At 43.4% G+C, this 14,263-nt stretch overlaps 1 protein-coding gene across 7 annotated transcripts in view; it reads left to right on the plus strand.

Moving 5' to 3' along the window:
• C1H5orf63 (chromosome 1 C5orf63 homolog) overlaps positions 1-14,263 on the plus strand; it is a 42,112-nt gene that overhangs the window by 19,518 nt on the left and 8,331 nt on the right. For 4 of the 7 annotated variants that reach the window (XM_058737362.1, XM_058737380.1, XM_058737371.1 and 1 more), the window contains one exon: positions 5,063-5,155. In XM_058737362.1, the coding sequence (XP_058593345.1) occupies positions 5,063-5,155 (93 nt within the window). Of the gene's footprint in view, positions 1-662; positions 1,271-5,062; positions 5,156-6,580; positions 9,271-14,263 lie in introns of those variants that run through there. The other 3 variants (XR_009264062.1, XM_058737408.1, XM_058737399.1) reach the window with 3 other exon arrangements.

Here is a 14,263-nt window from a genome sequence, read left to right on the forward strand (position 1 = left end):
GGAAACCTGCCTAACAGAGTGTGGCTTTATGTACATGGAATGGAGAGCGTAGGTAGTATAGAGTGTTTGCCTGGATCCTTTCTTTAGGAAGAAATTAAATGATTTTTCATTTAAATTTTCTTTCTATTCTTCAGAGAGAGATTTCAGTGCTAATTTCCACAAAACTCATTACCCCGAAGTGTTTTTCTCTGAGCAGTGCTGGTTTTCTTACTCTGACTCTTAATATGAATCAAAGCTAACTAGCAGGTGCCATGTTGATGCTTTCTTTAAACTTTTGTCCGCATTCCTTTTACCTTACTCTGTCATTTCCGTCGAAGTGTTTTCCTGCAGCAAACCATGACACCTTTCCCGTTCTCACATGCAAAGCACATCTGTCTTGATTCTCAGCCTCCCAGTCGGGACGTATTTTATTTCACTGGAAATGGAGTAGTGACCTGATGCTGAATGTAAACAGGTGTGGCAGAAAAATGGCAAAACAGAGAGTTAAGGAATATAATGAAATCAATCAAGTTGTGGAAATCAGGGACATGAGATCACTTGGGACCTCAGACCACAGCAAACCCCTCCACATGAGAGCAAGTCTGGGCATCAGGTTGGCACTGTGGCTGTTGTATCATTCCGTGGTCTCCAAAATTCAGAGCTTTAGTCTGTCTCTGTTTCAGTTTATTTTACAGGAGGTGGACATCACACTTCCAGAAAACTCTGCTTGGTATCAAAGGTATAAATTTGACATCCCCGTCTTTCATTTGAATGGCCAGTTTCTGATGATGCATCGAGTAGACATCTCAAAACTTGAAAAGCAGCTCCAGAAACTTGAGCAGCAAGGTTTATGATCCTCCACCCTCTCTGTCCAGATGGCATCTTCCTGAGGACATGACCGTGGCCTTTCACACACCCTACAGACGTTCTAGACCAGGTGGTGCCCAATAAATGGTGACATTACTTTTCCAATTGGTGGCTGTACCGATGTGGGAATGGTTTACCTGTGGGCATTTTATAAAATAAGAGGAGTGTATTGGCAGCGAGAGGATGATGGAGGGTGGGAGAGGTCTGTTTGTTTTATTTATTCTTCCTTTTTGTATTAATATGGAAGCATTTCACATGCACACTGGATGGTACAGTTTATAGGAAGAAGGCTCTGCATCCCTGCTGCTGCCCTAAGGGCTTAACTTTTTAATGAAAGAATAAATGCTCTTCTACTCAGTAGATAAAGTGAAATGTGAATTGTTAATAACTGTGCACAGTCAATAAAGGGATGTTTTAACAAATACATCTGCATGAAGCCTATTTCAGTGGGATTTAATAATACCTGTTTAAAATTAGAATTCATTTTTTGGGGGGTAGAAGAGAATAATTATCCTAGTGAAAAAGACTTCATTTGAGAAAAACAAAAGAAGATTTAAACCTCCAAAATGTATATAAGAATCTCAACATGCTTTACACGTAGTCAGTGAATTGATTCATAATATTTGAGGGCTGCCTTGGATAGTTATTCACTCGTCATCAATTGAGTTAATTCAAATTGTAAAACAGTATCAGGTTTTAATATCTTGGAGAAAATTCACTTCTGGACATAACTGGATAGCTATGTCATCTAAAGACAATATTCTTCACCATTTAGGTAAAGTATTAAAAATGTGGTTGTGTACCCTGGCTTATATTTAGGCAGGTTCGACCAATAGAGCAATGGCTTTACTTTAAAACAAAATTGCCTTTTTCTGTTAAAATCACGTCACTGTAATTTCATCTATAATGAAATTCTTTTGTGAACTATTTTAATGAATTTGGATATTGTGAGTCACTTGGCTAGATTTTAATTTGAACAGTATGATTTAGTCTCAGAAATTCTAGAATATTAGAGCTGGCCAACTTTATACATGGTCTAGTCCCACCCCTTCTTTTCATACACAATGAGAAATCTGACATTCAGAGAGTTTCAGGGACTTAGCCTAAGGTAATGTAGCCAGTCAGCTGTTGGACCAGGTCTTGCCACCCACCCTGAATTTCCAGTGCTACCTGGGCTCACTGTAGGGACCTCCTTGTATTATGTCACATACAACATCTTCGATGATTCTGTACTCAACACAGATTTGGGAGCAACTTAAAAAGCCTTCCAAAGTGACAAGAGGGAAAAAAAAAAAAAAAACCATTACAATTGAATAGCACTGTTTATAATTTACAAATTTCTGGGACACATCTTATTTGATATTATTTGTTGAGCCCTGTGGCAGGCAATATTCTAGGATGACCCCAGCAAACCCTCACCCTCGTATAATTCCTTCCCCCTTTGAGTGTGGGTGGAACTCACTGAATATGATGAAATATCACTGCTGTGTTTATGTTACATCATATGGCAAAACGAAGATCATCCTGGTTGGGCCTGATCTCATCAGGTAAGCCCTCTTAAGGCAGAGTTCCTTCTGGCTGGTTGCAGAAGAAATCCGAGATGTGCTCCAGCTGGCCTAAGCATCAGTGTTGTGAACTGCCTAGTGGGGCCACATGGCAAGAAACTGTGGTGGCTGCTAGGAGCTGAGAGTAGTTATTGGTCAACAGCTGGCAGGAAAATGGGGACATCAGTCCTACAGCTTAGAGAAATGAATTCTGTCAACAATCAGTGAGCCTAGAAGAGGATCCTGAGCTCCATATGAGAACCTGAGCCTTGCATAACACCTTGATTTCAGCTCAGTGAGACTGTGATGAGAGAATCCAGCCACATCATGCACATACTTCTGACCTGCAGAAACTGAGATAATATGGGTGCCTGGGTGGCTCAGTCAATTAAGTGTCCTATTTCCCCTTAGGTCATGATCTCATTGATCATGAGTTCCAGCCCTGCATTGGGCTCTGCACCGAAAAGTGAAGAGCCTGCCTGGGATTCATTCTCTCTCTCTCTCTCTCCTCTCTCTGCCCGTCCCCCACTTTCTCTCAATCTCAAAAATAAATAAACTTAAGAAAAAAAGAATCTGAGGGGCGCCTGGGTGGCGCAGTCGGTTAAGCGTCCGACTTCAGCCAGGTCACGATCTCGCGGTCTGTGAGTTCGAGCCCCGCGTCAGGCTCTGGGCTGATGGCTCGGAGCCTGGAGCCTGTTTCCAATTCTGTGTGTCTCCCTCTCTCTCTGCCCCTTCCCCGTTCATGCTCTGTCTCTCTCTGTCCCAAAAATAAATTAAAAAAATTTAAAAAAAAAAAAAAAAAAAAAAAAAGAAAGAAAAAAAGAATCTGAGATAAACGTGTGTTGTTTCAAGCTACTAAGTTCATGGTCAATTGTTGCACAGCTATAGAGATCTAAGAAAAGTCCCTACAACACTGAAACACGATGGCAGGTGGTGGGAGCACAATAATGAATGAGTCTATGTCTTAGACCATCACTGTCTCCTGGGGAGCAGGGAGAGGCAAGTTAATAAAGCAGTGATGGCTAGAACTGAGACATGTATCAAATGGCATGCAGCCAGATGGGGAATGTAGCAAGTAATCTTCACAGAAAATTAGACTAGGATTTGATGGTTGAATAGGAGCAATAGGGGCTGGGAATAAGGAGCATGTTCCATCTGAAGGAACAGCATGTGGAAAATAAGAATATGCAAGGGCATGGCATGTTTAGAAAGTTGCAGGTGGTTTTGTGTGGCTGGAGTAAAGAACATGCAGCCAAATAGATTTGGGGTCTACACTGCGAGGGACCTCAGATAATGTGGTTTTTCCCCCTTGTAACCGTGTCCTCCCTTACTTCTTGCCCTCATCCACAGTAAGCCCTTCGGGTTCAGGATCCTTCAGGGGTATCTGGCCTCTCTATCCCATCCTCCTTGGTCCTTATAGTCCTCAAGCATGCTAAGCTCAGCAGTACTCTCCAGCAACCCTGCGGGACATTCACCATCTTCAAAGCCAATGGGGAAGGGGACCATAGGTAAGACGGCCCATTTGTGTGGCTGCAGACATCCTGAGAGCTATGTGTCCTCTGTGTCCTAGGGTTGCTGATCCTTCTCCTGGGCCACCAATGAGAGAAGTTCCGAGAGTTTAGAGTCTGCTGAGCTAAAAGAGAATCCATGGCCTGGCCAGAGACCCTGGGAGTTTGTTCTTTCAGAGCACTTCCTGCCTAAGTATAAGCATGTGGTTATAGGTGTACAGGAAGTACAGAGGCTTCATCCAAACAACACATTCCTGACATTAGATTTTCAAACAAGTAGGGGCGCCTGGGTGGCTCAATTGATTAAGCATCTGACTCTTGATTTCAGATCAGGTCATGATCTCACAGTTAGTGAGATGAACCCCTATATGTGGCTTTTTGCTGACAGCAAGGAGCCTGCTTGGGATTCTCTCTCTACCTCTCTGTCAAAATAAATAAAAAACATTAATAAAAAAAAAAAAAGAATTTCAAACAAGTAAATAAAAACCCGTATACTTTCAGGGTGTTAAAGTGTTGGGTGACGCACCATGAAAACAGTAGATGTTACATTCCAAAGGAGTTACTGCATCACATAAACACTGCTGGAGACTGACAAGACAGGGTATCTGGAGGATTTTTGTTTTTCTTTTTTAAGTAAAGGGTTCTTTCACTTCTCACTAAAGTAAAAGGTTGCGGTCACCTAATGTCAAGAGAAAGGGACGGGCAGGGGACTCGTCAGAAAGCCTGATGTGTGTCCCAAGGTAGTAGGGAGAAAGAACGCAGCGGTCTAACGCCCTGCTGGCAAGTCACGTGAGAGACGAACTAGCAAGCTGCTCCAACTGTGGAGTGTAGACCTGCCATCGCTCTGAGCTTCCCCAGAAGAATAGATCAGATGTGGGCCCAATGTGAGAGAGGGCAGGCTGGGGGAGCCTCAGGAGAGAAGCAGGGATAGAATCCTAGGCTCCTTGGGGCTGAGGAAGCAAGCAGCTATTGAGATGGAGAGTGCATTTGCCGAAATCAAGGGAACTGCAGGTGAAACATCTCCCAAAACCCCGCAAAGGCCCCTGTGAAATGTCTACTGTAAATGTCTACCAGGCCTGGGAGGCTGGAAGCCAGCTCACAGCTTCACCACTCAGTGACAACACTCCTGCCCCTGACCACATTTTCTGCCTTTCCCCATCCCAGTTCTACAAGAACCAGAGCTTCCAGGAGCAAGGAAAGAAAGGCCTTCCCCTTCCACAGCTTCCCACCGGCATATGGCTTCACACTACCCTGCAGGTAAGACAACTTTAAAGCAAGTTCTAACTTTTGATCTTTGACATAGCAACAGATACATTAATCACAGTTTAAAGTGGACACGGTGGGGCACCTGGGTGGCTCAGCTGGTTGAGCAGTTGAGTGTCCGACTTCAGCTCAGGTCGTGAACTCGTGAGTTCGAGCCCTACACTGGGCTCATGGCTGTCAGCTGTCAGCAAGGAGCCCTCTTCGGATCTTCTGTCCCTTTCTCTCTGCTCCTCCCCAACTTGCGCTCTCCCAAAAATAAGTAAATATTTAAAACAATAAAAATAAAAATAAAGTGACCACAGGACTTTCTGCTGGCTGAGAATACTCGGAAGAATCCTGACACTTACTACAGTTTTTATTTTTTATCCTGAACAGAGTAAGAAATCCCACCACTGAATACATTTTATAAGGATAGCGGGAGACATAAATAAAGATGCTCTCTGATTGTATTCCACATTCAGAGTATTGATTATATGTGCCTAATGTTGTTTTTTTACCTATAGATATTCTGTCAATCTACTTATTAATTCACATTTGAGAGAGGAATGTGGTCATGTGACTAAGAATCCTGGAGGGCTTTAGTAAACCCTCTGTTCCACTAGCTGAAAAATAGAAAGGTAGATATCTAGAAACACAGCATCTAATAGGTAGTTTGATTATCCCACTGTTGATAAGTATTAGACAATGTTCAGTAATTATTATAGTTGTTTTCATACTTTTCCTTTCTGAAATTATGTTTGCAGGCATCAATTTGTTTTTACATAAAGACTAATTTTGACTCAAGAAGCTCATCATAATATTCTCCCACTTACAAAGTAAATACCAATATAAACTTTTTTTTTCCTAAGCTAATGCTTTAAAAAGGAGTGGGGGGCACCTGGGTGGCTCAGTCAGTTAGGCATCTAACTTCAGCTTAAGTCAGGATCTCACGGTTTGTGAGTTCAAGCGCTGCACTGGGCTCTGTGCTGACAGCATGGAGCCTGCTTGGGATTCTCTCTCTGCCTCTCTCTCTCTCTCTCTCACTTTCTCTCTCAAAATAAACAAACATTTAAACAATAAAATGAAATAAAAAGGAGTGGAATAAACAATTGCTGCTCTTGGTTACAGTGTTGCTTTCTCCAGATGTCTCATACAACATTAAAAGGGCTTACTGGAAAACATCCTTTTGGCCAATTTATTGCAGGAAGCAGGGGCTCACTCAGACTAGGGTTGTTCTGTTTGTTGATAATAATGCAGCAACTCATGGAAATCTGACAACAAGAATCACAGTGGGGCCGGGCTGCAGGAAATAGTCTTGGAGAGCCACAGAAACGGAGGCAGCACCGTTGACACGGTGCCTCAGCCTCTTTCTTTCCCTTTCCCCTCCTGACTCACCAGTTCCCCTCCTTACTCACAGTACCTGCTTTCTCATCACTGCAGCTTGCCCGTGCCCACCATTTCTGCTGATCCTTGTGTTCAGCAATACAGGGGTCTGAGTCTCCAGCTTCATTATTCTGAAATCCCAAAAGAGGGCTTTTACTCAGCTTGTTATTTACTAGCAGCCACCCAAGTCGTGTCGGCTGGCTGGGACTATCGCCGAAGCCACCCTTGGATCACGTGCCTATCCTTGATCCAGTCAGCTCGGGAAGCCAAGGTGAGGTGGTGAGCAAATCAGTCACTGCCCACTCAGCAGAGACTGAAAGGATGACTGGTAATGATCGATCACGCAGCAGGTTTGAGAGCATGTCACTCCATCATATTCAAGAGAAGTCAAGAGGAACAGTTTCTAAGTTGATTTATGTCCTACTCATGGGAGTAATGAGGACTTGAACCAGGGCCACGGGAGTTAGACAGAAAGAGGTATCAAGACGCATTTCAGAGAGAGGTTGACAAATCTTCATGACTGACTGGAGAGGTGTGGGGGAGAGAGAGTAGAAGACAGCATGAAGTCTGAGATGACTGCCAGCCTTCTTGCTGTGGCTACTGGGTAAATCCTAGCACTTACTTTTCTTTGAGACAGAGAGCATAAAAGGAAGGGAGGTTAGTTTTTGGTTGTGCTTGGTGGATGGGAAAGGTGGGACAAGGTGAATTTGCCATGCCTGTGGGATACCCAGTAAAGATTAAAGTTGGAAGTTCAAATCAGAGGTTTGGGCTGGAGGTGCAGATCCGAGAGTCCCCATAATATGGCCGGAACTGCATCCATCTAGCACGGGCAGAGAAAAGTGAGCTAGGACTAAGCCCAGGGAAATACCAAACTTGACCATATGGACAGAGGAAAAACCAGGAGAAGAAAAAGAGAATGAGAGGAGTGGGGAAAGGTCATCCAATTTGTATTCTTTGCTGCCTTTGATTATATGATACCACGCACTATTCTATGCAGTGAGGACAGGGCAGCAGACGGACAGCCAAGGGTCCTACTCAGGGGCTTGCATTCTAAAGGGAGAGATAAGCAACAAAGTTATCACATCAATGGAGAAGAGCCATTTCTTGACAGAAAAGGGAATTTTCCCCAGACTAGGTGACAGTATCTAATGTCAAAAGAGCTAGGATGAGGAATTAAAAGAAGACAACACTGGACTTGAAAATTAGTATATCAGTGCTGTGTTAGGCTGAATAACGCCCCCCCAAGGTATCCAGGCCCTAATTCCCTAGAACCTATAAATGTTACCTTATATACAAAGGGTCTTTGCAGATGCCATTAAGTTAAGGATCTTAAGATAGGGAAGCTACCCTGGATTATGCAGGTGGGTCCTAAATCTAACCACGAGGGTCCCTGCAAGAGGGAGACAGAGCTACTACAGAAGATGAAGTATAAGATATAACAACAGAAGCAAGAGGCTGGGATGATACAAGAAAGGGTCATGAGCCAAGGAACCAAGTGGCCTCCAGAAGCTAGAAAAGACAAACAGATTCTCCCCTAGAGCCTTCAGAAGGAACATGTGTTGCCAACACCTTGACTTCAGCCCGGTGAAAGTGATTTAGGGCTTCTTCTGCCCTATGGAACTATAAAAGAATAAACTTTTATTGTTCTACACCACCAAGTTTGTGGTAATTTGTTGCAGCAGCAATAAGAAACTAATACAAATGATGACTCAATCTTATTAAGAGAAATTTTGGTAGGGAAAAGGAAGAAGATATAGCCTGAAAGAAATTTGCAGTAGGATGGGAAGTGGAAGGTGCAGAAAAGGCTGTAGAGTGTCTATCTTTCAGGAAGTTTTCAAACATATTTTGTTTAAAGAGGACAATTAAGAGAACAAAAAGCGTCAGAAGAGCTGAAGAGTTGATTAACCGATTAGCTCAATACTCGAAAATGGCAAGCCATTTGTGAAAGTACCATAACTTTCAGCTTATCTTAGAAGAGCTAAGCATTTAGGCAGTAGTTCAGGGGCTTCGAGAGTGACTCTGATACTGGAGAGGAGACCATGGCAACCCATCCCCATCCACAGACGCACATACCAGACCCAGAGCTCTTGTTCACCACAGAGACCAAAATATTTTGACACTGGGACCCAGAGTCCTGCACTGGGCACAGATCTTCTATCTCTCTATTAAACAGGAATCCATGAACAGTGAGGCACAGCCAACAGACAATGGTCTCATCTAGCCGGTCTTTCATTTAGACGCTGATGTTCAGCATTTTACCTCCCCTCTCACGTTCAAAAAGAAGGACCACCAAAGCCAAAGTCCTTTGGAGTTATGAAGGATAGAAGGAATACAGCTTCAGGAGAAGGGAGAAACATTAAAATCACACAAAACATGGAGAAGATAAGCTCATAGGAGCAGCACCAGCCAAAAGATTGGACACAATAGGAAGAATCCAGCCAAAGGCCCACACTGAGTGGCAAAGGCATCCTTTCTTCATGCCAAAATGTTATATTTGAACTATTCCCGATGGAAAGCTTTCACCCTTAGAAATAAAGTAGGGCTAATATTAATTGAAGCTTTTCTTAATAATTTGGAAACACTAAGAAAGAGAGAGGATACAAGTTAAAGGAAACTTCAGGCTATGGCCTCATTGTGCTACTCACAATTCAACAACACAATGCAACTCCACTGGGAAACCCTGATAGGCTTTACTGCAGCACTGTATTGCACAGAAGACCCCCAGCAATGATCCCAAGTCGTCTTTTTTTTTTTTTTAAGTTTATTTATTTATTAGGGAGGGGGTGCAAAGATACAGGGAAAGAGAGAATCCCAAGCAGGCTCCTCACTGTCGTCTGCATAGAGCCCAATATGGGGTGCAATCCCACAAACCGTGATATCATGACCTGAGCCAGCTGAGAAACTCCCTTATTCCTCCGCCAGGCAAGTGAGGCAGTGTCATATGTTTTTTTGTTAGGAATGTAATGCTAAGAAGTGAAAACGGGCATCTATTCATGACCTGGTAAAAAAGAGCTGTTAGAAGTTGGGAAGGAACTGCCAGAGGAGCTAAGATTCAGGATTTAACTCCACCTACCCCTATGTTCTCTTTGTAAAGTTATCCCAAAGTAAGGCCAGCATCACTCTTTTAAGGTTGAAGGAGATTAAGACATTCAGAAATCAGACTGTGGGATTTATTCCCATTGTGAGTGCTGACTTCTAGTATCAGCCTTTTGTTCTGCATGACAGCTCTCATCTTGCAAACTAGCAAGATTCTTGAATTTGGCAAGGATCCTGCTCTGTGAAGCATTTTCAAGTTAGAGTTTTTAGCAATGCCACATTTCTCTAAGCCCTTAATAAAGAAAAGGTTGCAAGGGCGAAAGAAGCAATGGAGTTCTCACCTACTAGCATAAAACAACTTCCCAGCTGGCAGGTGCAACACGTCCAGGGTGATCACAGTCTTTGAGTTACCAAAGGATTTTATCTTTTTCTTTAAACCTCTTTACTCTACCAAGTAACTATAATAGCTAAAACATAATTACCTATTTCCCCCTTTTGCTCGATTCATTTAAAATGGCATTTTCTAGAGACGCCTGGGTGGCTCAGTGTGTTAAGCGCCCGACTTTGGCTCAGGTCATGATCTCATGATTCGTGAGTTCGAGCCCCGCGTTGGGCTCTGTGCTGACAGCTCAGAGCCTGGAACCCGTTTCGGATTCTGTGTCTCCCGCTCTCTGCCCCTCCCCTGCTCACTCTCTGTCTCTCTCTCTCCCTCAAAAATAAACAAACATTAAAAAAAATTTAAATAAATAAAATGGTATTTTCTATTTGTATATGTGTGATTACATAAAAATGCAATTATTACATTTCTTGATATGTTCTATAACCTATACACCAAGTGAGACCCAAGAATGCCTTCAAGAGAAATAAAGGATACTGCTGTCATTCTCCATACATTTTCCAGGAGTAAGTAAGAGTAGAACAGATAATTACAAATACGGAAGAAGAAGCATCACTTTGCCAATGGTGCAGAGAGCCTACAATTATGTGCAATTCCCTACTTAGACTTTTTCGTTATGCTGAACATTGAAACAAAGATAATGATTGGGAGGAGAAAAGGGAGAGGAGAAAAGGGAAAGGAGGAAACTGAAACACTGAATGTACGGAGTTCATTTACATGAAGATGTCGCCTCACCCTAAGGGGGCAAGCAAGAGTCTGATAATCCCACGGGCACCCTATTGTCATTTTTTTTTTTTAAACCATGGATTTGGGATCCTTATAAATGTTCCTTATTGTTGTGAAGTCAAGAATAGTTTCTCCTGCTCACAAAACATGATCACTTTCTATTGGTATTTTTTAGTGTTCTGACTGGTTTTGCCTATCTGGAAAAGATACATCTTCAACCATTGGAAATAAATCTTCTTCTTCTCTGGCAAGTCCGTAATATGATCCTTTTCTATCAACTGACAGCACCATCAGATAAGTAGACATGCCTTGCTTGGTTAGAAGTATGCTGAGATTTTTAGCAGGAGCAAGAATATAGTTAGAGACCCAGATTAAGACAGGTTCAGCACACCTTAAAAATTTTCGGTTCTGTCCTGGAGGTATCCTCTTGAGCCCCAGTTTGACTATGGGACTCATTCAGGGCTGACATCCTTCCAAATCAGGTGTCTCAGGAAATGGAGAGAGGAGGCCTTTAAGACGGGCTGCAGCAAGTGAAGTTTAGATGAGACTAGATGGGTGCAGTGTTTTGGTCTCTTGAGATTCTCAGGGTCTTCTCCAACCCCTCAAACTAAAGATGAGTTTCCACCAGAATGAACTGGGGAGGGGGAGGCAAATCTGAAGATGAGCAAACCATAGTGCCACTCAGAGGCATCAGAAACTAAAGTCTGAGGGGCGTCTGGGTGGCTCAATTGGTTAAGCAGCCGACTCTTGATTTCAGCTCAGTCCATGATCTCATGGTTCATAAATTCAAGCCCCACATTGGGCTCTGTGCTCACAGTGCAGAGCCTGCTTCAGATCCTCTGTCTTCCTCTCTCTCTCTGCCCCTCCTGCACTCACACTCCTCTCTCTCAAAAATAAATAAATGTTAAAAAAAAAAAAAAAGGAAAGAAACTCTAAAGTCTAAGATTCTGCAATAGCACAGATTTTTTTTTTTTTTTTCCTTATTCCCTTTCATCACTTGTGAGTAAAATGTAGAACAGGAGAAGGGGAATAACAGTTACACTACCTAGAGTTGTATGGCATTTTCTATTTTTCCCCAACTTTTATTTTTTTAAACTGTTTTATTTTATTCTTTCAGCAATCTGTGATATAAATAGAGCCAGTATTATTATCTTTATTTCTGAGATGAGAACAGTGAGGCCCAGAAGGGGGAAGTGACCTCCATCAAATCATGCAGTGACTCAAAGACGGCCCAAGGAATAATACCCAGTTCTGCTCTCATTTAATCCAAAACATTTACCCTACTGGCTTTATTTTTTTTTTTTTTTAATTTTTTTTTCAACGTTTTTAATTTATTTTTGGGACAGAGAGAGACAGAGCATGAACGGGGGAGGGGCAGAGAGAGAGGGAGACACAGAATCGGAAACAGGCTCCAGGCTCCGAGCCATCAGCCCAGAGCCTGACGCGGGGCTCGAACTCACGGACCGCGAGATCGTGACCTGGCTGAAGTCGGATGCTTAACCGACTGCGCCACCCAGGCGCCCCTACCCTACTGGCTTTAAACGTCCCTTTCCTCCTTCGTTTTTGGTGGCGGTTCTCTTTTGAAACGATCCCTCGCCAACTGTAGAGTGAAGACGGATCCATGTTCAGAGTTGCAGAGAACTGTTGTTTCAAGGCCCCCCAAGGGGCCTGTTTCCATTGCTTACCTGCAAAGCCATTGTTTGAACCTGTGATGGAAGTCCCTTAGAGGCATCTGTTGGGATTGCTCCCACCCGAGACGGCTGTAATTAGCTCTGCTAACAACTGTGATTGAACAGGGCTTGTTGTAGTCATTGTTCACTGACAGGCACAGAAAAGAGCCACATCTCAGCAAGTGGCGTTCTAAATGGTGTTTCCTGCTTGGTTAAACTCACATACGGCACTTGTCAGGGATGCTATTCCCAAACTCGGCTAGCAGCAGGCAACGTCATTGCCAACACCTTCCAGAGCCCATGGAGAAGGCCATGACAGATTCTCAGGGAATGCACTGCCACGCAATGGGAAAGACTGTCTCTATTTGACCTTGCCCAGGATCTGGCTGCCCCTCCTTCTGATGGAAAACACAGGTGTGGCCTGGCATGATTAAGGGAAAAGGTAGTCTTTGTATTCCTGATCCTAAAGACTCCCACAGTTTCAGATCTCCCCTTTGAGAACACTTGTAAGCAAAAGTTCTAACGTGTGGTACATTCGGCCCATGCTTTTCTGAGACTGTGCTCTTATTAGAAGCAAAACAAAATGCTGCTTATGAACACCTGCTGGTGAGCACCAAGCCAAGAGGCAGCGTGGGCGTTGGATGAGAGGTGTTGCCCTGGCAGTAAATCTAAGTTGCTCACACCAAAGTAAGGGTTTCTAGGGAAGCTATCTGAGCGAGAGGCAAATACTTAGTCATTCAGAGTAGGCCATAAAGGAGTGCTTCTTTCCAACAAGGGAAGGTCTGATTCCAAAGAGCTTAAAAAATGGTTAGCATTTTTCTCTTCAATCCATCCTTTTATTCACAATATATATTTCTTTGTTAAGAAATAGGAGGCTCTGTAATCAAACCCTTGTTGACAAGTTGTTAAAGAGCTACAATTTATCTGCTTGGTGTTACTTCAACAATAGTTTTTGCATAATGATTCTAAGTCACTTAATAAAAGAGTACCCAGGCCCTGGTGTGGTCTAAAATACTGGAAGCTTTGGTGGCTCAGTCGGTTAAATGTCCAGCTCTTGATTTCAGTGCAGGTCGTGATCTCACGGTCTCGACATTGAGCCCTGCATCCCAGCTCTGTTCTGAGAGTATGGACCTTGCTTAAGATTCTCTCTCTCCCTCTCTCTGCCCTTCCCCTATGCTTGCACAGGTGTGCTTATGGGCACACACTCTCTCTCAAAAAACAGAACAGAATGGGGGTGCCTCAGTGGCTCGGTTAAGTGTCTGACTCTTGGTTTCGGCTCAGGTCATGATCTCACAATTCATGAGTTTGAGCCCCTCTGCTGACAGCACGGAGCCTGCCTCAGATTCTATCTCTCCCTCTCTCTCTGCTCCTCCCCCCTCCGCCCCCCCCCCCCCCGCCACCAAGTAAATAAATAAAAAAGAAAAGAAAAAATAAAATAAAAAAAAATTGTGTTGTATGTATCTTGTGTCTTCTTACCTACTCCCCAACACCACCAAGTTTTAAGATTTGACTTCTTAAGCATTTCCTATAATCGGTCTCCTTGTTTCAGTGCTCACTGCTATTGCCGCCATAGTTCAAGGATTTATCGTCTCTTACCTAGGTACTGCAAAAGCCCAGTCTCCTAAATGGTCTCCCCTGCTCACTGGCCTCCCACCCCATCTCCCATCCATCTTATCATCACCTCCAATTATCCTTCCAAATCACAGGCCAAATCGGATCACTCACAAACCCATCATGGCTCTCCAATGCCCACAGAAATGAAGACCAAACTAGAGAATTCAGCATCATAGTAAAAGCCCTGCATCTAGCCTCTATATAGTGTATCATTCATGTATCCTAATTCCTACTGATTCCAGATAAATTACCCTTGCATTAAAAAACCATCATTTCGCATCTTGGAGCCTTCCATCT

Source organism: Neofelis nebulosa, chromosome 1 (genome assembly GCF_028018385.1).
Source record: "Neofelis nebulosa isolate mNeoNeb1 chromosome 1, mNeoNeb1.pri, whole genome shotgun sequence".
In the NCBI taxonomy this organism is placed as follows: Eukaryota; Metazoa; Chordata; class Mammalia; order Carnivora; family Felidae; genus Neofelis; species Neofelis nebulosa.